The sequence below is a fragment of the Hakea prostrata genome, chromosome 8, assembly GCF_041222555.1.
Source record: "Hakea prostrata isolate BN-2017 chromosome 8, UWA_Hpros_2, whole genome shotgun sequence".
Lineage (NCBI taxonomy): Eukaryota > Viridiplantae > Streptophyta > Magnoliopsida > Proteales > Proteaceae > Hakea > Hakea prostrata.
In genome coordinates this window covers 27,993,361-28,018,111 of record NC_142607.1, presented here as the reverse complement: position 1 = coordinate 28,018,111, position 24,751 = coordinate 27,993,361, and the positions used below count along the sequence as shown (strand labels likewise).

The following is a 24,751-nucleotide window of genomic DNA, read 5'->3' as shown; positions in this document are numbered from 1 at the left end:
CAAAGGTCAAAAAAAGAAAGGGATCATGGACATGGAACAAGCATCTACGGAATCCCGCCAAAACTCGAGAATATGGTCTATAGAAAGATAGGAAATGGAAGGAGTACTTCGTTTTGGTTTGATCCATGGATTAAAAATCCAGAAGATCGAACACTTCTAGAACTCAACACCGAGTTGTGGGAAAGAAACACAACAATGGCTTAAGTGGCAAATTCAATCAATCTTCTCAATAGGGAGTTACCTCTTCCTCAAAACCATTAGCTTTATCGTCTTTCCAACATAAATCTCTCTAATGAAAATGATGCTTGGATATCTCTTATTTCAAGCAATGGAGATTTCTCTGTCAAACTGGCAGGGAAAACCCTTTCGCAAATAAGATCAACATCACAATCCAATACTCGCACCACTTGGTGGAAGTTCTTTTGGAAATTACCCATACACCCCAAATTTAAGATTTTTTTTTTGCGTCTATTAAATGCAGGATTACCAGTTAAGGCAACACTCGCTTGATGGACATCACTATCTCCAATATGCGAGCTTTGTGGAAATTGTGTGGAATCTCTATGGCACGTATTTGTTCCATGTGATTGGACGAAAAGGATTTGGGCGACAGGTCCCCTGGGACTAAGAACAGAAAGACTTTTACATACGTCCATCAGTGATCTTTGCAACTCTTTCATCTAGATCTTGGGCTTGACAAAGCATCCAAAAGATGGATGGTGCCCGTATTTATAATCACTTGCTATTACGTTTGGAAAGAACGGAACAACAAACTTTTTAATAAAATCACCCCGAACCCCATAAGAGTGTTAAATAACATCTCAAATTGGATCAATGATCTAAATCTTAAAACACATGAAATAGTTGAAACCACACATAACAGGACACAAGTAAAGATGTCTGAACCAAATATCTGCTTCTATAAAAGTTTTACTAATTTAAATCAATGTCCAACTTTGGTGTGTGCAGGGGTACATAATTCAGAGCTAGACAATACAAGATGGAGTGTGGGATTATTTTGGGAAGGTCAGCTAAAGTATCTAAGTACAGGAGGACTAGGGAAGGGAAACATCATTGAGGCATTCTTGTTTGAATTAAAGGATGGAATAGACCAAGTACAACTTTACAATCTTCAACTACATGACATATGGTGCAATGAAAAAGAAGTGTTTGATTTACTTCAACCGCTTAATCACAGGAGGTGGCCGATAACTTGTCCCAAATTTGGTAAACATAGTTTGTAGCATTAAGGATACTAACCTTAATGGTTTTTGTGATATTAGACTCCACCAATGGCTTACGTATCTAGCATATGTGTCCTTCGTAGATTGTAACAAGACATTAAATGTAATAATCCTACAATTCTATGTATTTGCTATCCTAAGTAATATCAACCTTTTGTTTAGTATCAAAAAAAAAAAAAAAAAAAAAGAACCAAAGCAAGAACATGATCAATGAAATAGCCTCCGGGATCAATGACATAGCCTCTGCAATCAATGAAATTTCTTTAAACTCAGAGCAAGATTCCTGAATCTTAAATTTTTCCACATCTGCCAGCCTACCTACAAAATTAGAATATATGGAATCATTGTCCTCAAGTTAGAATTTTGTTTGAGAGAGAATTCTTCCACACAAATTCGTTAGTGGGAGATGTATATTAACATTATTTGAATTACAATTCAAATATTTGAATTTGAATTACAACTTGTCGATAGTTTAATTATAATTCAAACTCTTCTTGATCGGTTGGAGATAAGATCAATCGAGGATAGAGTCAGTTACGGTGGATTTGAATTTGAATTTGAATTCAGAGGTTTATCCTTTACACCTCAATTACTGCTTCCCCCACCTTATAACACCTTTCGGTGGACTTTTTCCTAGAAGGTTGATCCCTCCGAAGTTTATAATTTTTTTTCTGACGTTTACTGAATGCAAGAATCCCAATTAAGGAGATACCATCCAAATGAACTGCGACTTCTGCTCATTGTATGTTTTGTAATGGAGGCATCAAATCAAGTTGGCATCTCTTTATCAATTGCAAGTGGATTAAAAGGATTTGGGCAGAAGACCTTTAGGCTTAAGAAGAGAGAACCTTTCACATTTTGACATCTATGAATTTTGCTTCTCTTTTTTATAACTCCTAGTTTGATAAAGCTACATTAAGGTGGATATTTTCTATCTTTTTTTTTTTTTGGTAGAGGATATTTTCTATCTTGATGATTACATTTTATGATATTTGGGTACTACGCAATGATATTATCTTCAGAAAATCTGACCCTGGCCCTCTTAGGGTGACGAAGTTTGTCTAACCCTGGTCTAAAGATTTGAATCTTAAACCTCCTGGAGGAAACAATGTGGAAGTTATTGAAAATAATCCTAAGCCTGAGAGAGCTAGCATCTATCTTGCTATTAGAGACTTCAACTTAACCAATCATACAATTTAATGTGTGCACGAGTAAATTACAACGAGCAAGACAGCTCGGGATGCTGCTGGGAAATCCTACATGATGGACAGTTGGAGTATCGCAAATTGAGAACGCACGCAGGATCAGATCGATTAGCTGCGGTACTAAAAGGGCTTCTACAAGGAATATAAACAACTTAGAAAGATGGTATTAGGATCGACTTAGAACTTGGAAGATGGATAAAAGTAAAAATGTTTGACAATAAGGAAATGCTAAATTTGTTTCACGCGCTAGCCACACAAGCATTGGGAATAAAGGGAAACACGGCGTGGGAAACTCTATGTCACGAGGAACTTTGTACTGGTTGCTTTTGATAATATTACTACTTTCTTTCAACGAAAAAAAAATCTAAAAAATCTAAAATTCAAAAACAAAAACAAAGAAAGAACATGAAGACAATGAAGGATGTTTGAGGACCATAATGGGATGGTTATAAACCTTCACCTAATGAGTTTCAACAATAATTCAAATATCTTCCATAAATATGAGGAAACGTATATACAGAAAGGTGAAATAAGCATATATACAGCTGGCAAGCAAGTAAAATGACACCAGTGACTATCATGGACACCCAATTTCATGCCCTAGTTTGAGTGAATGATATAGCCACTGCAGCTCTTACCTCACAGTACTTGGAGGAACCCCTTCCCTGAAAAGCATGTTGGCCACCGGCGGGGGAAGCCATGCGGAGCTGCCAGCGTTCTGGCCATCCTGATGTTGACCATCCTCTTGAATCGAACTAACCTGTCCTTTCTTACCCCTCGATCTTCTCACATTTTTGCCTACAAAGAGACCAAATTTCATGGCAGTGAACAGACCAAATGCAATTACAAGTGGTCGAACCACCCAGTGAAAATCCTCGAGGTGTTGGTATTTCTTCACTAAACCGGGACATGTACTGAAAGAAACCACTTCAACTTCAGCTGGGTCTGCTAAGAAGCTGTTGGATGCATTTCCAAATGTAAATCTTCCAGGGAACCCAGCTACAAGGCAGCCATTTGGAAGGACCTGAATGATTCTTCCTGTTGCCCACCTACCTCCCTTTTTACGGGGCCATTCAAAACGAGGGCTAAACACATTAGTTTTCAGCCTCACAAACTGTCCCACACAGTAGGATTCTGCCATCTGGAGATCTGCAGAACTTCCCTTCCAAGGAGTCTCAAGTCCAATAAACCCGACTGCTACAGTGCCATCACGCTGGATTGAATGGAGGATACCCACAGGCGACTGCTTCTTGTCAGCTTCCTTCACCCTGACCCAGTCCCCTGCTGCCAAGCCAGATGTAACTCGCTCCACTTTTGACGCATGAACTCTTAAAGGATCATGAACACCGTGGACCCTCACAAGAACAAACCTGTCTCTGTCAGTGTCCTCTAAGCCAACTACCATTCCCTCTGGGATAAACATGTTTTCTGGCTTGCAAGAGTTTGCAGGCTTTCTGGAACGCACCGTATCACCCACTTGGAGATGATCCTTTGAAAGGAACCACTCAGTGTAACCACTGCCACTTGATCTATCTTGCAGTTTCCAGTTCTCCAGGCCAGTCCAGCCCTCATCACCATAGACTGCACCCTGAGAGCTGCAAGTTCAAACGCAAATCATCACATAAAAAGTATAGTTAACACTGCTAAAATACTCTGTTTCTTTCCACTCCATTAGAGTATTTGTGGATGTATTAATTCCGAGTACATAGTGTTGGAAGTGACAGTTCAGACTGAAAGATTAGTTATTCACTCTTCCAATGAGTTTCTCTTTCCTATCCTGTTCTCAATTGTCATGCTAATTTTAGACACGATATCAGAGCCCCACAAACTCAACATAAAACTTGGCAACTACTAGAAATAGAAAGGAAACATCCACAAACCTGCACTTACAAAACTGATGCAATTTTTCTGATAACCTGACTAGGGAGGAGAGGAAACAGCAAATCTTTTCAGGCAGAGGTTAAAAGCAGCACAGGGCAATCAAAAAGTGAGACTGCTGTCAGATGCACACATTCCTTTTTGACAAAAAAAAAAAAAAAAACAATAATAATAATAACAATAATAATAATAATAATAATAATAATAATAATAATAATAATAATCCAACAGAGGAATCAATTTAATATGACTAACCCACCAGGTTTCTCTGTTCACTAAATAGATGCATCAGAGTATAGTTTTTGAAATAGAACAGGACACTAAACTGAAAGGGGCAAGTTTCCAGTTTCACCAAACCAGATTTAGTGAGAAATTAAAAGCCGGGGAAATTTCAAAAATATTTAGAACAAATGAACAGAAAAGAAGAAAGGATCCAGCAACTAGAGAGCTCCTAATCCAATGGTTGCTGTGGGCCTGTCACAAAGTTTACTCAAATTTTCAAGTATACATGCACACAACCAGTATTCATATGTACCCAAAAAAAGAGGCCTAAAACAAATTTGGCATTTCCCAATAACCAAAAGGCCTCTTAAAACTCACCTGGCTGGCACTGGTCATCATCAAGAATTGTGCTATAGCCGGTCAAGCCAAAATGGGAAACCTCTGCATCTCTGTCTGGCTTGACCGGCAGCGGAATCTCAAGGTCTGTTAGATACTGATACAAACCAGGATCTAGGGATAAGGGTAATGAGGTAATTTCTCTAAATTTATGGTAAACTCAAATTTTCAAGTATACATGCACACAACCAAAATTCATATGTACCCAAAAAAAGAGGCCTAAAAGCAAATTTGGCATTTCCCAATAACCATAAGGCCTCTTAAAACTCACCTGGTTGGCACTGGTCATCATCAAGAATGGTGCTATAGCCGGTCAAGCCAAAATGGGAAACCTCTGCATCTCTGTCTGGCTTGACTGGCAGTGGAATCTCAAGGCCTTATTAGATAATGATATAAACCAGGATCTAGGGCTAAGGGTAATCAGGTAATTTCTCTAAATTTATGGTTGCCAAGGAAATTCCAGCAAAGAAGAATGAAATTTCTAGGGTTTCAAAGGGTTTTTCACACTTCCAAAGTTCTTTTGTATTGTGAAAGGGTTCCGGATTTTATCAGAAATCAGAAATTAGGGTTTTAGAAGGTTCGGCTAGGGTGGATCGGGGCCTATCTATGCTGGTTCTGTGATTTCAGAACTAAGGTTCAATGGTTCAGAGGTTTTAGGAGGTCTGAATAGTCTAAACTTAGGGTTTCAGAAGCTTTTACAATTCTGCAGAATTCTTCCCCTGAAGAAGATAAAGTGCAGGATTTACTAAAGAAAAACAAGGTTAAATAAAAAGGAAACTGTAGGGTTAATACCCAAAGGGTGATAGAAAAAGAGGCTTAAGGGGCTGGGAAAGCAGGGGGTGGGTTTCTAGGGTTGCTGTAGCGAAGAAGGGAAGCAGGGGAGCAGTGGTTAGAGAAGAGTTGGAGGGGCCCAATAGAGTCATGGGAGAGTAGTGGAGAGACCGCCCCCCCCCCCCCAGGAGTTGTGGGGATTTGGAAATATACTGCTACACAGGTGCGGTAGCAAGGAAAGGGACTAGGGGAAGTTGCGCAGAGCAGGGGAGGGGCAGCGGTTGGGTGCACAGGGCCTTGGGGAGGTGGAAAAGGGTGGGGGCTTGTGCTGCTTGTTTGAAAGGCTGCTGTGGTTGATGGTTGACTGCTGGAATTGGTTGAAAATTGCAGAGAATTGCTTGAAGAATGTTTGTAAGCTGTTGGACCAATGAAGAAGTTGAAACTTGAATGAAGATGCTGAATATTAAAGAACTTTTCAAAACCCACCAAGGCCCCCTCAAAATAGGAACCTGGTCCTTAATAACTTTCATTCAATAATTCGAACTGAGAATTACAATGAACTCATAGGCTACTTATACCCTTCAAAAGACTTTTACTTGGATTGGGATTCCCTAATGGAAAAGGATCCCACGCCTCCCCCTTGTTCTCTGTTCAGTTTTCAACCGCGAATTCCAGTCTAACTTCCTCCCCTTTTCGCCTCTCTACTCTGTCCCTTGTGGGCCCCCATCTTGGACCCCCACCCCCTTATTTCCTTTCCCTCCCAATGGACCCACTATTTCAGCCCATTTACGCCTTTTAACCCCAAATCCATCTCTACACTTTTCTGTATCTCCCCATGATGGGCCTGGCCCATCCCCACCTTTTTTGGGGCAGATCCTTCTAGGAGCGGGATTCTTACCCAGTCCAGGTCCTTGTCCTCCCCCCCCCCTTTTTGATTCCTTTTAGCCCAGCCCTTCTATTAACCCAAACCCTCGGCCCCTTGCTTGCCCAACCATTTAGGCCCACTTCTCCCACCTGTCCCTCTTTGGCCCGTTCCACTATCCCCCTCCCCCCTTCCAGCCAATCTGAGGATGCCACCCCTAGCCTTTGTCGGTCCATGATTGTGAGGGTTGTAGTAGGATTATACACGACAATAAAGAGCAATACCAAAGATTTCATTGTTGATTTTACGTTGCCGCGAAACAAGGAAAAGAAAATTCCAAAAATTAGGCATTGTTTGTTTGACTAGTTTGCTTGCATTGTGCTCTTAGGTGTTGCTAAATTTGTTGCCTCTTTGGCCGCCTGTCTGTTGAGCCCTATTGGCTCCCGTTGCTCAGGCTTTGCCCTTGTACATTTCCTCTCTTTGGTAATGAATTTATTTATTCATCCAAAGAAAAAGGATCCCACCCCTTGACCAAAACCCTTAGATTGCAACCAAATTTAACTAGAAGACTTAAGACTCTAGGTGGGGTTCCCTTATAGATTAGGATTCTACCTCATTACATGGACTCTTTGAATTGGACTCTACTAATAAAAGACAACTCTTAATCAAAACAAACTCCCAAAAGACAAGAACCTCGTGGATAAGGAATCTTAGCATATCCACACCTAACTAACTTATAGTGGACTTGGACTCTTCATAACTCAAAATTTACTAACCCAAAATATAAAATTAGATCGATAACCCTTGGAACAAGGGTATTCAATCTAGACCCATATTGGGCCCTAAAAGGCTGGAAATGACCAAAATACCCTTGAGGGGATCGAACAGATTTGGCTTCTTTGGTCTGAGTTTTGAGCCCAATTATGGGGGGTCAGTCATATTCACATCAGTTCTCCCCTTCTTGAAAGCATTCATCTCCTGATGAATGTGCTTGTCATATGACTCAGACCAATCCTCTAGAGGGCTTCCATATGAACTCGTCCTCGCAGCTTGTGGGGGGGGGGGAGAAGCAGTAGGTACTTGGCTGCCAATATGGCTCCTAGACAAAACTCAAAAAGAATGATAGGTTGGTGGATGAGATCTTTGAGTCGAGAAGCCTACTTTTCAATGAACCCAGAAGGCATGATGAAGACATCGAACCCAAGGTAGTGTGCTGCTGATGTGACTCCTTCAAGGTACCTTTAAGGCTAAGGGTGGGCTCAATATAGTACAAAATAGAGGCTGGTGCTAATCTGAAATATGTGGGCAGCAACTTTGGGACTTCAATTCCATGGGCACGGTGATCTTCAAGTAGAGAATTCACTTTCTGACGCATGTCTTATACTATTGTGTTGCCTTGACCATGTCCCTGTACTTCTTGGAGGCACTCTCTGTAACTATTAAGGCTTGTCTTGAAGGGCTAGGATCTCCACCTAGTCTTCCACAATTGGGACCTTGTGGTCTCTTTGGGACTCCTCTGTAAATTACCTTAGAAAGCATGGGCAGCATCTTTGTACTTATTACTAGCTCATCATCGTCTTGTTGGTTGTCTAGATGTCCTTTGTCAAAGAGTTCTTCTAGGGTTGCTTCTAAAGGCGGACACCATATACTTCTTTTGGAGGAGTTGGCTGGGTGGCTTTGGGAGACTGTATCTCCCCTTCTTTGTGGGCACTCACTAGCTTGTAATCCTTGCTATAGTAGCTAGGGTTGCTGTAGTTGGTGTAGCTTGTTACCTTTTGGTTTGTCCTAGGAGGGTAGGGAAGAGTTGTGGAGAGAGTGGTGGATAGTGGATCCCTCCTATGGACAGTATTCTGACTGTTGTGTAACTTTTGATCATACTCATGAAAAGAATAAGACCCAATAACTTCCTCCAAAGGGGTTGGGAAGTGATGATGGGGCCTCTCAAATTCTTCAAACAATGGATTCCCATACATGATGTGGCTGATCCGATTATTCCCTGTTTCTTGCTTTTCTGTTCCAGTCCTCCTAATTTCTTCTATCAAATTTGGTGAACTTCTAGAAGTGATGGAGTTGTTGGTGTTGCCTAGCTTGATGCCCTAGTGAGAAAAATAAATAGCTCAAGGGTTATGACATCTCTTTCCAAGTAGTGGGTTCATTACCTTCATAAATCATTCGTCTCCTTTTGTAGTTCCAGCATTCATGGGTGTATCCCACCAGTTGCCTATATGCAAGCCCCATACTGCCATTCTCAGAATCATAATGTCGATCAAAATACTTGTCAAGCTCATGTAACCACTAATAAAATTTCAGAAGATCATGGACACCATCATAAGTTTCTAACTCGCACATCTCTAGAGGCCTCTATTGTTGAGTATTCCTCTACAAATACGATGATGAGATTGGAGAAGTAGTCTCTAGTTGGTTCCTACATGGTTTTTTTTAATACTGACTCATCAAAGAGTTGTGGGTTCGCTAAAATTGCAGCTCTGATACCAATTGATGTAAAGCAAGATCCAAGGCTAAGACTTGGAGGGGGGGAGTTGTGGCATTTGGGAATACTGCTACACAAGTGTGGCAACAAGGACAAGGGGTAGGGGAAGTTAAAGCTGGTTTTAATGGTGTCTGATAGGCCCCACATATCTCGTGTGTATCTCGCAAGCACAAGAAGAAAGCTGGATTTGGCGAACAGCAGCTAGGGAAGGCAATTAGATATGGTGCTGAGAAGGAGGTTGCTGAATAGAGAAAGCAATCAAATCTAGTCCTGAGAAGGAGGTTGCTGAATAGAGAATGATTTGCAACATATTGCAAAATATTTACTACTGAATAAGAGGAATTTGGGGACAAGCAGAATATTGTGAATGATTTGCAGAATATTTACTACTGAATAAAAGGGATTTGGGGACAGGCAGAATATTGTGAATGATTTGTAGAATATTGCAGAATATTTACTACTGAATAAGAGAGATTTGGGGACAGGCAGAATATTGTAGAATATTTACTACTGAATGAGAGAGATTTGGGGAAATTAGGGTTGATTAGGAGTTATAAATGGGGGTAAGATGTGAGTAGTAGAAAAGGATTATTTATGTGAGTGTTTGGGCAGCCGTAGGCTGAGGGGCAGCAATGTGTTGTGGGGGTGACTGGCACCATTGTAACCAGTTTATCATTGTTCTTCGTTATTCTATCAATTAAATAATATCGGTTTTGCCATTCGATTCATGGGTTCTTATCAAATTGGTATCAGAGCATTGACGATCTGCAGGAATAGATGGACATTGGATTGTCCATGTTTTCTGGCGAAGGCAATGTGCAAGAATGGCTTTTTGAAGTGTTGTTATTCTGTTGGGAACTCCAAATTGAAGAGGAGAGAAGGTTAAGTGTTCTCCAACATTTGGAAGGAGATGTGTTCGATTGGGTGTATGATCGATCTTGGTCGGAATTTACTTGGCTGAATTTCCAATAAGCCATTAAAATAGATTTTGGTTATAGCAGAGAATCAAAACGAATTTTGAGTTCCCACAATCTTGAAATAACGATCAGCGTTAATGAAGACAACCATGCTATGCAATCACAGGGAAGAGGAAGCGGATCGACGAAGGAGAAAATTGCGGATGAAGCAGTGATTAATTTCATACCTGTTCAGGCTTGCGCCGATAATCAAAACAATGGCATGGAAGTTTATTTGAGTTTTCCACTAAAGAGAGAGAAGAGAAGAAACATAGGAGGGGGATACAAAGGCTTTTTCGGATAGAAAGTAAGGTGGATTGGGAAGCAAGAACTCGGGCGAAACCACCATGGATGATAGTGGTAGCGATGGAAGGGGACTCATCAGCACCGTCGGAGATGAAACAACTTGAATTCTGGCAAAATTCTGGTGCGACGTGGGTGCAATTGCCGAATAAATTCTTTCATGATTTTCACCTAGAGGACAAGGTGAGACTATTGGAGAGGAGTATTGATAGGCCCCTCATATCTCATGTGTATCTCGCAAGCACAAGAAGAAAGCTGGATTTGGCGAACAGCTAGGGAAGGCAATCAGATATGGTCTTCAGAAAGAGGTTGCTGAATAGAGAAAGCAATCAAATCTAGTCCTGAGAAGGAGGTTGCTGAATTAGGGATAATTTATGTGAGTGTTTGGGCAGCCATAGGCTGAAGGGCAGCAATGTGCTGTGGGGGTGGCTGGCACCATTGTAACCAGTTTATCATTGTTCTTCATTATTCTATCAATTAAATAATATCAGTTTTGCATTCAATTCGTGGGTTCTTATCAATGTTAGTCACCCCCAGCACCCCACGGTGCCCCCCAGCACCCCACGGTGCCCCTCAGCATACGGTTGCCCACATATAACTCATATCACATTCGATGCCTTTCTTCTCCCTCTTCCTTCTATTTACAATCCCCTCCCATACCCTTAACCCTCTCTCCCTCCTCCATGTGGCTACCCTCCAGGGTCCTATCATTCCCACACACTTAAATTTTACCTTGTCCTCAAGGTGAAGGAAAAATTGAAGCTTGGTCTTCACATGTTTGTAACACAACCATGTTAGTTTAGTGTCGACCAAAACAAACTACCTAGTTTGTCCTACTGCGATAGCAACCCACTGAGTGAAACTTTACATCCACTGTACACCCAGATCTTTGTTGGTTGGTAGAAACTACAAGTCACAAGCTTCGCACCTTCTTGATCAGCCCAAAATACTTTAGTAGATCAGCCCACTAACAACCCTCTCCACTATGTTGTGTGTCAATGCATGATCCTTTATACAAACTATCTCAAGACCATCGCAATCCAATCCACTAAGATTCAAGATTTTTTTTTTTTTTTTTTGAATTTGTTCTCTAGGTTAGCCAAGTTTTTCCGCTTTTCCATCTCAGGATCGTTTTCCGTGCAGCATTTATTCTCAATTCATCCCCATTCTCAATCGCATCAATAATCGTACTTGGGAGAACTTGCAAATTTTCTACCTTCTTGCATTGAGTGTTGTCTTTGTTATGAGCGTCGTAGACATCCTCCCTGCTAATAACAACAAGGGGCTCTTTAGAAGTCATAACATTGTTGCTACTCGAGCCTTCACTATCAGCAGCTTAAAGCTCAATCTCGATCCGTCGACAATGAGGACCACAAAGAACAAAAAAGGATCTTATGGCTTCTTGGCGACCGGAACCTTCGGAGAAATCATCGCAAAACCTCCATTCGATGACTCTTTCAATGATGAAAAACCACCCTGCCGCCCTTAGAAGTGGTGTGAGCTCCTCTGTCACTTGCTGCCGGCCCTTTCGGTTCCTACTCCACACGATGGGGAAGGTAGAAGAAGGCTGAACAGGATATTTCCTAAAATACCCCCGTTTTTCCTATTTAGCAATTGGGCCATTTGGTTTCTGGACCATTGTTTGTTTGGGTCCTAAAGCATCTTCTGGGTTGGGCCTAGGCTCACCCTTTAACACCCAATTATGGTTCCCAAAGGAGTGGGATTTAGTTGGCCCCCTTGAGGCCCATTTCTTTATTATTAAACCTTGGCCAAATCCCACACCCGACCCAGGAGTATAATAAACTGAATCCACATTTGAGCCGGTGGGTCATTCAAGGTCCATTGTTGGACCATTTCTTCTCCAACAAGACACACAACAACCACCCTAATGCTCTCATCTTGCACCACCGATTGCAAGGCACTCTTTTCTTGGTCGAGGGCAAAAGGGACGCCGGAGATCAAGATTTTTCTGCTCCCACGATGTCGACGAGTCCTCTTCCCAATTTATCCTCATCACTCAAGGTGGTTTTTCTAGAGCTCATGCCGCCCACCTCTTTCCTCTGTTTCGATGAAGCTTCCTCACTTGAAGACAAACAGAACCTTGGTCTTCAACTACATCAAATTCAATTCCCCAATCACACAACATCAATGGCGTCTGAAAATCCTCGAGTCTGCCCAATAACTGAAGGGCATCCTCCTTGATCCTTTTGATCTTCCCTTCTTCCTCGATAACACGCTGCTCCTCGCTTCGTCTCCTCTCTAATTCTGCAGCTCCAACATCGCCCTTTCCCTTTCCGTCTCGGCTTTGAGAGGTTGAAAACGATGACTCCCCAATTTAATGGTTTGGTTGGACCGCTTCTTTGGTAAGTGCTTGAATCGAACTAGCCTTAGGTTTGGGTCTTGGTCCGTCTGAGTAATTTGGGCCCAAAGTAATAATGAGAAAAAGTGGGTTTGGGGTAACAAAATGGGCCAGACCCATGATAGATTTTTAAATGGATGGGGTCAAATACTTAAACCCTTGGGTTAAAAGAGATTGGCCAGGTATGGGGTAAAAGAAATAGGCCGGGCTTATGGTTAATAGAGTGAACCAGGCCTATAGTGTCGCTTTTAAATCGGTGAACCCTGACCACTTAAGAGCCTGTTTGGTTACATGAGTCTGGAGATTTCAAATATGTAGAGATGTTAAATTTATAGATTTTAAATCTGTGGAGTCATAATTTATAAAATTAACTGTTTGGTTAACCGAATACGTGGAATGAAATCTGTGGATTCATCAGTGAATTTTGTGAATGCGCAAATGTTTAGCATTTTTATAGTAGGGATGAAATCTCTAGATTTCACCCCATACCCATAAATCTACAGATTCACGTTTTTCGTGTAAAAAGATGAATCTCTAGATTTCATGAATCTAGAGATTTTCGCAACCGAACGGGTACAAATCACGCATTCATGAATCCAAAGATTTCAAATCTCTGGGATTCATGTAACCAAACAGCCCTAAAACTATGGGCTAAGAAAAACGGATTGGAGATTGGGTTAATGAAATCGAAAGAGCTTGGGGCTAACGGAATGGGCTGGGCCCAAGGTAATTCTTTTGAATAGGTTGGGCCTAAGCACTTAAAGTCATGGGTTAAGAAAAATGGGTTGACGTTGGTGTAATGGAACAGATTGGGCTTTGGGTCAAGAAAATGGGATGGGCCCTAGGAGGTTTCTTAGGAAATCTAGCAGCCCAATCTTTGAATTTGTCTTGCTTGGGCCCTAAGTTTGGGACTTGTGCGTACTGAGTTGGGCCCAAATAATAGAACCGTTGGCCCTTAGGGTGTGGACCAAACCCACAAACCAGTTTAGGGTGAACCAAATGAACTCTAAAAACCCTCATGCATTGTCTTCTCCATTTTCTGCAAACAGAAGCCTTAACTGCCGCCTACTGGTTTCCACCAGGTGCCTCTGACCATCTTCCACTCCTCTCTTCTCACCATCGCTTTTCATTCCACTGCTAGGAACAATAGCCTCAACCATCAAGCTTCTCTTTGGCATTCTTCTCGAGGTTCATATGAGAAACAGCCTCTGCAACTAATCGTCCACAACCAGCAGCCACTCCTTGCGCACTTCCCTACGCTTGACTGAAGTGGTGCTGAAGTGGTGCTGCAATTCCTCCTCTCCAAAAACTGATGCAGACTCGATATGAGGAATCTTTGCATTCTTCCCGTTACCGAAATCGATAACCAGCGCCTTCTTGAAGTTCATCCAGGTAAACTCCGGCCAAGACCTTTCGTATACCCAATCCAACGCCGAGTCCTTGCAAATGTTCAACAGCCACTGCGAGCCAATGTTCTTGCTCAATCTGATGTTGCCAACAGAAGAGCTCGACTTCAGTCAACCATTCCTGCGCTCATTTTTCGCGACAAAATAGTGACAATGCCATCTCACCTCCCTAAGATCGACATTGCTCTGACACTAGTTGATAAGAACCCTCAAATCCTCCAAGAAATTCAATGACAAAACAGAAGAATTAACAAGATAAAGCTGGTTTTAAGGGTGCCAATCACCCCCAACACCTCACGGTGCCCTTAAGTCTACAGCTGCCCACACATAACTCATATCACATTCGATGCCTTTCCTCTCCCTTTCCCCTCTATTTATAATCCCTTCCCATACCCTTAACCCTCTCTCCCTCCTCCACGTGGCTACCCTCTAGGGTCCTATCACAATAAGGACAAGGGGTAGGGGAAGTTGGCAGAACAGGGGAGGAGCAGGGGTTGGGTGCATGGGGCCTTGGGGAGATGGGGAAGGGTGGGAGCTTGTAACCTACTTGTTTGAACGGCTTCTGTGGTTGATGGGTGACTGCAAGAGTTGGTTGAAAGTTGCAGAGAATCGCTTGAAGATATTTTTTTTTTTTTTTTTTTTTTTTTTGTTGGGGGTGGGGTGGGGGGAAGGTCAACTGTATTCATATCAGATACACCTCCAAATATGTCAAAAACTTCGTGTGTTATTTTTTATATTATCGTTGTTCAAGATTTTGGTTGAAACAGATAAATTCTTGAAATATTTCAGTTTTGACACAAGTAAAACTGAAATGTATGTCATCTCTTTTTTTTTTTTTTTTTTGGGTAAAAGAAATGTATGTCATCTCACTATGTAAAGTTTTGATCCAAAATTTGCTCTGATTGTGGTTTTGATATCCTTTCACTTGAAATATTAGATAATTTAAGCAATACAGCACTATTTCAATGACAATGAAATTTTAAACCATTTTGTACATTAGTTGGTTTATGAACGTAAAAGGAGAGGAACTAAATAATAATATAATGTAATTTTTGGGTAAATATATAATAAAATACTATAATCATATATACAACCCTAGGATTTTTTTTCTTGGGCTAATTACACATATTTCTTCGTGGAACAGGGGTACCTGGATTACATGGTTTCCCAGATTTGAACATAATTTGTCAAAGATTCCAAATAGGAATTCTAAGTAATACTGACATAAAGTTACTGGAAAGGTTTATTAGTGGTCTCAACAATTTTATTTATTCAAGGCATATTTTAGTTGTTTTGATAGAAACCTGCATGTTCAAGTAGTCAATTGCATATAGATTAGACTATAGTAGAGAAAGTATAAAAAATGGTAGTGTACCCTAGCGACCAAGGTCTGAAACCATAATTTTACAGTTTAAATGTTACAGAATGTTTTGAGAAGCTTCTGAAAAGTTCCGCAGGCAAATGAAGTAATTTTACAAGCAGGATGGCCAAAGGAACATGCAGCCGAAATGTACTACGTTTCAACAAAACTCTTGCTGGAATTGAAATGTTAGGAAAATCTTGAAGTGCACCTCATTTCAATGGTCAAGTTGATGGAAAGCAGCATAGTATATAAAACCAGCACGTACCTATCTCCCCATGCATTTACCAGACCGATATTAACTCCAGCATCACAACGACAAACTTTCTACCTAATTTGTGCTGCCCCTTCCATATAATAAGTGGACTTCTTTGACAGATAACAGTTTTTTTCGACCAAGAACTCAACTGCAACTCATAAAATCAGACATACTTCAGTATGCTTTATCTGCCCTTAAGCTCCACTAAGTGACCAAATAAATGGGTATAATGCAAAAGTGGCTCAAATTTGGAAATCATAAGATGAACCTAAGGCACCGTTTGTTTGCAAAGGCAGGGTGGGAAAAAAGGGAGAGGGAAAAATAAACATGTGGGCCCCATATGTAATAGGGTGGGGGAACAAGAAAGGAAAAGTAAGGATTTTGTAGAAAATTTTCAATAGTGAGTCCCAATTTGTTGTTTTTCACACTTTTTCACAAAATCCCACATATTTTGTGGGGTTTTAAAAAGGGATGGGGTGGGAAAGTTAGCATGTCACCTCAGCAAACAAGCTTTCTCCCACCCAAGTGAACCAAACAAGCCACACTATGGGATTTCATGGAAATTTTGTTTTTTCAAACTTTTTCCCACCCCACTTCAGATCCAGCAAACAAACGGTGCCTAAGTGAAAAGGCCAAAACTATACATACGTGCATCAACAAAATCCTAAAGAGGTTATCTATCAGTGTAATGAGAAATAAATTAAGCAAACATATTAAAAATGGGTTTCTGTTACTTGTTTGCTAAACTTTTGAGCATCTGAATAGAGTGATCAAAATCAATATTATGTAGTAAAACAAGTTAAAATTGAAGGAAGCTTCCCATGTCCTTGAAAAATGAATTTATTTTTGCTTAAGCAGTCAAAACAAAACATATGAATCAGAAACAGTACTGGCCCTACTGGGGGCGGATGGGCAAGAAAGATAAACAGAGGAGAAATAGCATTAAGTACAAGTATAACAATGCACAAAGAATCCCAAATAGGTCAACCAAACCAAAAATTCAAATTCAAATTCAAATCATTGAAAAAGTTTGATAGGAGTTTCAATATAACTTTAAACCTCCAAAAAGTTTCATGTAATTCAAGAGTGTTTGAAAGAACAAAGCAAATTCTTGGAATAAAAGCAATTGGTCAAATAAGAGCTACCCACCCAATTGTGGTACATGTCTTCTATAACATTGGAAATTTAGAACGTTAAAAGGCCCAAAACCAGTACTTAAAGGAACATTATACAAAATAAATGATGGTCACGAAAAAGAAAAGGTCAGCAGGAACAGCGGACAATATCTATTACATGACTGCTTTTCTGGAACCAAAATTTGTTAAAGAAAGTTAGAAAAAATTATGCAAAATGGCTAATAGCAATAAAAATTCTTGAAAGTCAATTTTATAATCAGATGGATGGTTGATTAGACATGAAGGAATCAGAGACATGATTGAACATGCAGTTAAGAGATTACACACACTAACATGTAACCCATTTCTTGATGATGTTCTGCCTGACTTGAGACATTCATGTGGCTCAAATCAAGCTGATTATTTTCATCATCATCATGATCAACAAGCCTTGTCCCAACTAAATGGAGTCAGCTACATGGATTCTTGCCTTCCAATCAACTCTATTCGAGGTCATTCTATATACAAGGCCTAAGCTATGCATATCCTTTCTCACCACTTCTCTTAAGGTTATCTTAAGTTTGCCCCTAGCTCTTCTAATTCCTTCAATCTGGATTATATCACTTCTCTATATAAGGGCATTTACAAGCCTCCATTGAACATGACCATGCCACATCAAACGACTTTCTCGTAGCTTATCACTTATCACTTATCACTTATCAGAGCTACTCCCAGACCAAATCTAATATAACAATTCCTTATCTTATCTTTCTTAGTTTTGCCACTCATCCATCTCAACATTCTCATTTCTGCTAAACTAAGTTTATCTATATGATTTTTTTTAACAGCCCAACACTCTGCACCATACATCATAATTGGTCAAACAACGATTGTATAGAATTTTCCTTCAAGCTTTAAAGTACTTCGATCACACAAGACCCCAGACACACCTCTCCACTTCATCCACCCTATTTTAATTCTTTCGAAAGCATCATTCTCTATAGCACTTTTCTTATTTATGATGAACCAAAGTACCTAAAACAATCGCTCAGAGGAATCTCCTTATCATCAAGTTTCAACACCTCATCATCTGTCTGATCATGACCGAACTTACAAACTAGATATTATGCCTTCGTTTTACTTACTTTAATGCCTTTTTTATTCCAAAACCTGCTCTCCACAATTCTAATGTGGTATTAATACCTCCTTGAGTCTCATCTATCGACACAATATCATCAACAAAAAGCATACACCAAAGAAGCTTGTCTTGAATGTCTTTGGTTGATCCATTATAAGTGCAAATAAATATGGGCTTAAAATTATCCTTGGTGTAGCCCAACTATAATTTGGAATTCATAACTTTGTTCCCCCCACCCCCCAAATTGTTCTTACACTTGTCAATGAACCATCATACATATCCTTAACTATGTCCATATATTTACTTGCAACACTTCTTTTCGCTAGCACTTGGCAAATTAACGTTCTAGGAACTCTATTATAAGCTTTATCTAAGTTAATAAATACCATATGGAGGTCTTTCCTACACTCTCTATACTTTTCCATAATCTCCTAATTAGGTAAATAGCCTCCTTTGTAAATCTTCCCAGCATAGACCTAAACTGGTTCTCTGTAATTGTGGTTAAGTGTTATAAACGGGTTTCAATTACCATCTCTCATGATTTTGTAGTATGGCTTATTAGTTTAATGCCTCTATAGTTAACTTTGAATATCTTCTTTATCTCAGAAAAATATTTTGCTTATCTACTTGGTAAATTTTACAAATAATTTTGGTATTTGACATTAACTTAGCATTAAAATGAGGGATGGGACTGGGGAAAAAGGCAAGCATAGCATGTTTAAGCATGGTTGGAGAACTCGCTGCCACCAATCTCGCCAGGCCAAAAAACCAAGATCTCGACCGAGATGGCAAGCTCTTAGTCAAGATATGGGAATTTTGATGGGCTAACTCAAGGGCCCATCTCAAGGGGTTTTAAGGTCTAGGTTGGGCTCAAACTTGGTAGCTAGGCTAATTTAAGCCTTCTGAGCACATAGTGACCTTAGATTTATGAAAAAAACAACCTTAGGTATGAGCTCTAAGTTGACCCTAAGTTAGAAACCAACATACTGCAGGATTAGGTATAGCAGGGTTATACAACATGAAATATAGAACCATAAGACATAAATGAAAAGCAAATGTATCAAATACATCAAATAACTTATATATCTTTAGAATTCCATTTATATAAGTATCACAATCTCAACTCTAGAGAATAGAATAATAAAATTTGGGGTGTAAACGGATCAAATTCAGATATAGTAGTGGTAATACCACATCCATATCCTATTATATTTAGATGGATTCAGATAATATCCTATCGGTTTTTGAAAGAATTCAGTCAAATTCGAATAGATTAAATAGGTTTGAATATATATTGAAATACAAGTTTTCGATTACCTATTGACATCTTTACCATTTTATTTGTGTGAGGGTTAGGTTTGAAATTAAAAAATTTAGCAACTTTGGTATTTCTTTTAGTAGAAAATCTGGAAAAATATTCACATATCTCAAGTAAAAAATTTATAAAAATAAGAAAGAAAATCCAAATAAGTAACTTAATCGGGTAATTATATCAGATGGATAATAATCGGCCGGAAAGGGGTATTAGCATATGTGCATCCTATTAGTAATCTAATGATTCAGATACCCTTAAATGGATACAAATGCGAATTTGGAAACGGAGTTCGGTTATTCATTTACACCCCCTAAATAAAATTATACAGCCATTAGAAGTTCTATATAAGTCATAACTCATAAGTTCATAAGACAAACATGACATGAGATACAAATTCAATCAACCACCACTTGCCTTCTCAAAAAAACAAGATCTCGAGCGAGATCTCACCAAGATCTCAAACCATATATTTAAGAGCCAAGCAGTCAAGATCTAATGCAGGAGTAGCACCAAATTGTTCTTTCTGAAATTAACCTAGGGTTGATAGATACGAGGGTTGGGCCTTTGTTCAACATGTTTATGTGATGATGGACCTACTCTACAGGCCCATACATTTAATGTTTAGGTCAAGTGCAAAAAAAGGTTTTAGTTTAATTGGTCTAATTATCTTAAATCTGTGCAACTTAAGTTATAAGGGCAAAATAGTCTTTTTAATGTTTTATTTTAGTTTAAGTAATGTTCGAGTCAATCTAAGATATAATAACGGGTCCTTTTAAGTTTATATGAGTCCTATTTGCATTTGGATTAATATGTTGAGTACAACTAGGAGAGTAACATTTTAAGTCCTAATGTCAGTAGGACTTCTTATGTAAGGCTATAAATGAAGCCCTGGGCCAGTAGCAGATTATAGAATTCAGAATACAGTTATTGAGAGTTTGTTGCAGCAAGATCAAGGTGAAAGCTTCCAGGATTTCAGGTTGAAGGAATTCTCCTTCAGCAGAGATGCTAATCTGCCTCCACCCCTCCATCTCCCTCCCAACCCTTCCGGACTTCGTAAGTAACTGTCCAGGTTGTTCCGTCCACCTTTTCCCCATCCCCACTGCTGTTTCTTCATTGCCTACCCCTTTTGGCCCTCTCTCTTCTTCTCCAAAAACCCCAAACTTCATATCTCTCAAACTCTCCCTCAAATTCCCCTTCTAGGTCCACAACCCCCTCCCCCCAATTAACAATCAATCCCAGTCCCTGCCCTAGTTACCTTCTAAAATCCTGCAACCTAAGAACTTATATCTGAAACTGAAAACCTAAGGTACAGATTTTTGTTTCCTAATACCCTAGGCCTATATCCCCAATTCAGACCCTGTATACCCACACGAGAATCCCAAAAGCCCTAAACAGCCTTGAATCCTATAACTGCAGAGTTTTTAAACCCTAAGTAGACTGCTGATTGCTGATTGCTGAGAAATCCTGGTTCATTGGTCCTCATCCGGGTGAGGCAACATCAAAATGGCAAGAACTTATTTATCTATTTATTTATTTTTCTTCTTTTGGGTTTTTGTTTTTTGTTTTCCCTTTTTTTTTTTTTTTTTTTTTTTTTTTTTTTTGGGGTGGGGGGGGGAGGTGGTAACCTTGACTAGTAAAAAAACCGAAGCATGATATCTAGTTAAGGCCAAAAATTTGAGTGCACTAGAAACACTTGGAACAGTTTACTAGATGGAATAAATAATAAAGGAAGGTGACAGAATTTTTTTTCTATCTTTTAGGGTAAAAGGTAATACACATTCTTAACTGGAACCAAATCTTTACCCATACACTATAGTAGATCTGGTAAAAGAACAAACAGCCTCTCACTTCATATTTATATTTCAGCATCATCAAACATTCATGAAAATGGCATGATCAGTGATAATGAAATATAGGTCTCCGTAAGGGAAAACAGAATCTCAATAGCTTTGACAGACAACATTATAAGGGGATAAATGCTTCTCTTTACCCCTTACACACCTATAGGTCCAGATAGTAGTTTCTACTTATTTAAGAGACACATAACAGAAAGAGCAAGATAAAACTAAAAGTGGAAAGCAATCCCCAGACAACTCATGTTAACCAATTATTATTAATTGAGATTAATACTTTCATCTCAGCATTGTGCCAATTTAGAACACATGCAACTATAGCCTGCAAATCCATCACTAAAGGCAAGTATAGGAAGGAAAGCAGAACCAACTAGCACATCCTAGTTCATTTAAAATATCCCACTATTAATTATGATAAATCATTTTTCTTCTCCTCCCCACACCCAAACAAAAAGAAAAAGAAAAGTGCAATGAGGAATTTCCTCCTTTTATCAGTAAGGAATGACATAGATTTACCTTTTAAATGCATGTAAAATGTCTGTCATTAGAGGACGATTCCGGAAGTCATACTCAAAACAACCACTGATCACATTCACAACCGCAGTAGGTAAGCCGCTTGGAATCTGCGGCTTCTCTTGCTTGGATACAACTAGGTTATAAATTTCCTCCACTGACCTCCCACACCAGGGTTGAGTTCCGGTCAACATCTCAACGATGCTGCATCCAAACCCCCAAGAATCAGTCTCAATAGATAGTGGACCTCTTATGTCTGGTTTCCATTGTTCTGGAGCCATGTAATTAGGGGTTCCAAGTCTCAGACTCATATCTGAACTTGGCAAAGGTATCCCAAGCAACAGATATGGAATCCCAAAATCACCAAGTATGGCTTTGTCGTTCTCATCAAGTAGGAAGTTAAACGGCTTAAGATTTAAGATCAGTGCCCCTTTGGAATGCAATTCCAGAATTCCCTGAGCCAAGTCAACCCCATACCTGTGACCATCAGCATAAAAAATAAAAAAAGTTAAGCAACTCCATTTTGCAATTATAAGTTAGGAATTGACAAACACTCACAACTAGAAAACCCGCATCACCTCAAAACATCAGGCAATGGCAGCTTGTTCCCTTTAAGACGAGACATCTTGTCTCCAACCGATCCCTCATAAAACTTCATAGCAATTGAAATCTTTCCAAACGAAGAAAACAAAGTCAATTGGCAAAGGCCCTTATCCACAAGATAGACAAAAGGCCTGATACAGTTCTACTAGCAAGCTACAAGACAATCGACTAAAGTAGATGCAAAGACTTACTTTCCCATTTATCACAGAAATACCATGTAGCCAACAAACACCTTGTATTCCTTGGCTTCTAGCAAATAAGTCTTCAAATTTATCCAAGAAGGTGCGCATATGATCCTCACTGATCGGATGTAACATCTTGACAGCCACTTCATGATATCGTTCATACCCATTAGTCAACTGATGGTGAGTTGCCAACCAAACATCACCAAATGGCCCCCTTCCAATTCTGTGTTTAAGTTTCAAAGCAGCCGGATCGATCCATGGGCTAATCTGATTTGGAGTTGCTACAACAGTTCTGAGATGTTCAGGATCACCCTCAAATAGCTCAAACTCAAAAGAAGCTGCAGATGTATTGGCTCCAAGTTCTCCAGCCATTTTCGCTACAGAGATAACACTAAAAATATAATTTTTATACAAATAAGCAACCAAAACAATTTCTATGAAAACAACCATGTATGAAAATTCTCTAACCAGATAAACTCAATTATGAATAAAACCTAAAGAGCTATAGAGAAGTAAGTTATAAACTCTCACCGATGAAGAAAGAGATGACAACTCACTGGCTAAAAGCAGAATCCAGGTTCAACAGTCTCGGAGATGTGTCGACAAATTATACTTTTTTGCAGGAGGAAATTTAAAAACTATTTTGTGGGTTCTTGAGAATCGTAGTTTCGTAGATACCTGCAAGAACAAAAGATTCAGTTCCAATATAAAACAAAACCCTAAATTCGATTCGAACCAGAAGAATCCTCACTTGGTGGAAGTGGATTCTCGGGAGATGGGAAAGAAAAGAGAATTTCCTGAAATATTTAAAAACCCACGTTTAATTACTAACTAATTATCTATTATTTAGTTTAAATTAGAAAAAATTATCCCTAATTAATTTGATTAAGACGTAGCGAAGTACTTTGGAAGAAGGCAGTGTGATTGCGTAATCCAGTTGAATAGTTAGCTTCTGTTTGGATTGACAAACACGTCACTGTTTGAATACTTGGTTTTTAGGAACAGTTAGTGGAAAAAGTGCTACGTGTTTAGATACGAACAAACGCTTTCCTTACTGCACTGAGACACGCCCCTGGAGTCTCTATAATGAGAGAGACATCTTGCCGAATAGTGAGGAGTGAAATGTGCTTGACGCCGCGCTTGGCGTGGCCTTCTCTGGCCCATGTGGGCGGGCCAGGATACCAGGGCCAAATTAAGATTTAATATTGAGAGGGCTAAATAATGATATTTCATACCGAAGACAATGAATTTTTTATCTATTGTTTTTATTATTACAAATTTTAGTCAAATACTTATATTTCACATATAAAAAGTGAATTGGATGGTAGAAATTTTAAGTCCATGCTAAGACAGAGGGTTAGATGAGTTATAGAAAGTGGGCCTACTTGTGATCTATTTTATTAATACTTAGAGGTAGACTCCTCTTAAATATATGATAAAAGGGTGTGAAGGGAGTACAATGTTCTATCAAGCAAAGTAGACCAATAAAGTATGGGACTAAGAAATTTACATTGAATTCTCTACCAAAAAGAGATGTAGGCAAAGCCATGGATACCAAAAGTGTGAAAATGGAGAAAACCCATAAAGCACAAGGCGACATTTATGTAGTTCACTCTAAACTTAGAGCTCTATGAGCTTTTTGTTTCAGTCATGTGTATTACATATGTAGGATTATTCAACTGGGGGATCTTAGTCTTTGGATAGAGATTTTGGTTGAGATTTCGACCAGGTGTTTTTCAATGGTCGAGATTGAAAATTTCGATCGAGATCTCGATCCAACGACCAAGATATTGGATGAACCTGTCCTGTGTATTAAATGCACAGGACTGAAGCTCGATGCGCTCTATGATGATTTCACTATAAATATGAAGTGAAACCCCCCCCCCCCCCACTAGAAGAGATGCATTTATAGTAGACCGGGTGAAAACCCTAAATTTGAGAAGAAATACCTGTAAGCAACTTACTATTGTAGATGGAATATAAGAGCAACACAAGAATGGGTGAATACTTTGATCAGTAAACTAGAAACTAAGAATTTAGCACCGTAATGTCAAGAAGAGATTATCGAAACTCTACAAACAAATCAAAGAAACTCATTTTATAGCCAATCCAACTTCCCAGATGCACTTATATGAATGACTTCATTTATTTAGTTTTTGATGACTCCCAAGAAAATTACAAGGTAAAGAGATCAAATCTTGCTATGAAGAAAATGTAAATAGTCCTCATCCCCAAGGAACATAACTGGAAACTTGGGGTTAAGCATATACTAGGAAATAGATAAGAAAATGGATGCTAGATATGCTGGTCAAGGAGT

At 39.5% G+C, this 24,751-nt stretch overlaps 1 protein-coding gene across 7 annotated transcripts; it reads right to left on the bottom strand.

The window, feature by feature from the left end:
• Positions 1 to 2,285: 2,285 nt before the first annotated feature.
• Positions 2,286 to 23,472, bottom strand: LOC149007494 (protein KINASE OF THE OUTER CHLOROPLAST MEMBRANE 1-like). Of its 7 annotated transcripts, XM_089165136.1 has the most exons (7): positions 23,339 to 23,472; positions 23,186 to 23,231; positions 22,966 to 23,112; positions 22,441 to 22,811; positions 22,225 to 22,316; positions 21,650 to 22,123; positions 2,288 to 4,044 (listed from the first exon to the last, which is right to left on the bottom strand). In XM_089165136.1, the coding sequence occupies exons 4-7, from the start codon at positions 22,804 to 22,806 to the stop codon at positions 3,084 to 3,086; spliced, it is 1,893 nt and encodes a 630-aa protein (XP_089021262.1). In that variant the 5' UTR covers positions 22,807 to 22,811; positions 22,966 to 23,112; positions 23,186 to 23,231; positions 23,339 to 23,472; the 3' UTR covers positions 2,288 to 3,083. The 7 variants fall into 7 exon arrangements, with proteins under 7 accessions (XP_089021265.1, XP_089021267.1, XP_089021262.1 ...); XM_089165135.1 differs by having other exon boundaries at positions 22,966 to 23,231; XM_089165138.1 differs by lacking the exon at positions 23,186 to 23,231.
• Between the last annotated feature and the right edge of the window lie 1,279 nt (positions 23,473 to 24,751).

Coding starts and splice junctions, on each gene's coding strand:
- LOC149007494 (XM_089165135.1), bottom strand. CDS start 22,806: ATGGCTGGAGAACTTGGAGCCAATACATCTGCAGCTTCTTTTGAGTTT. Junction 22,124..22,224: donor CCATTGCCTGATGTTTTGAG/GTGATGCGGGTT, acceptor TGATGGTCACAG/GTATGGGGTTGACTTGGCTC. Junction 4,045..21,649: donor ATTTTACATGCATTTAAAAG/GTAAATCTATGT, acceptor TTGAACTTGCAG/CTCTCAGGGTGCAGTCTATG.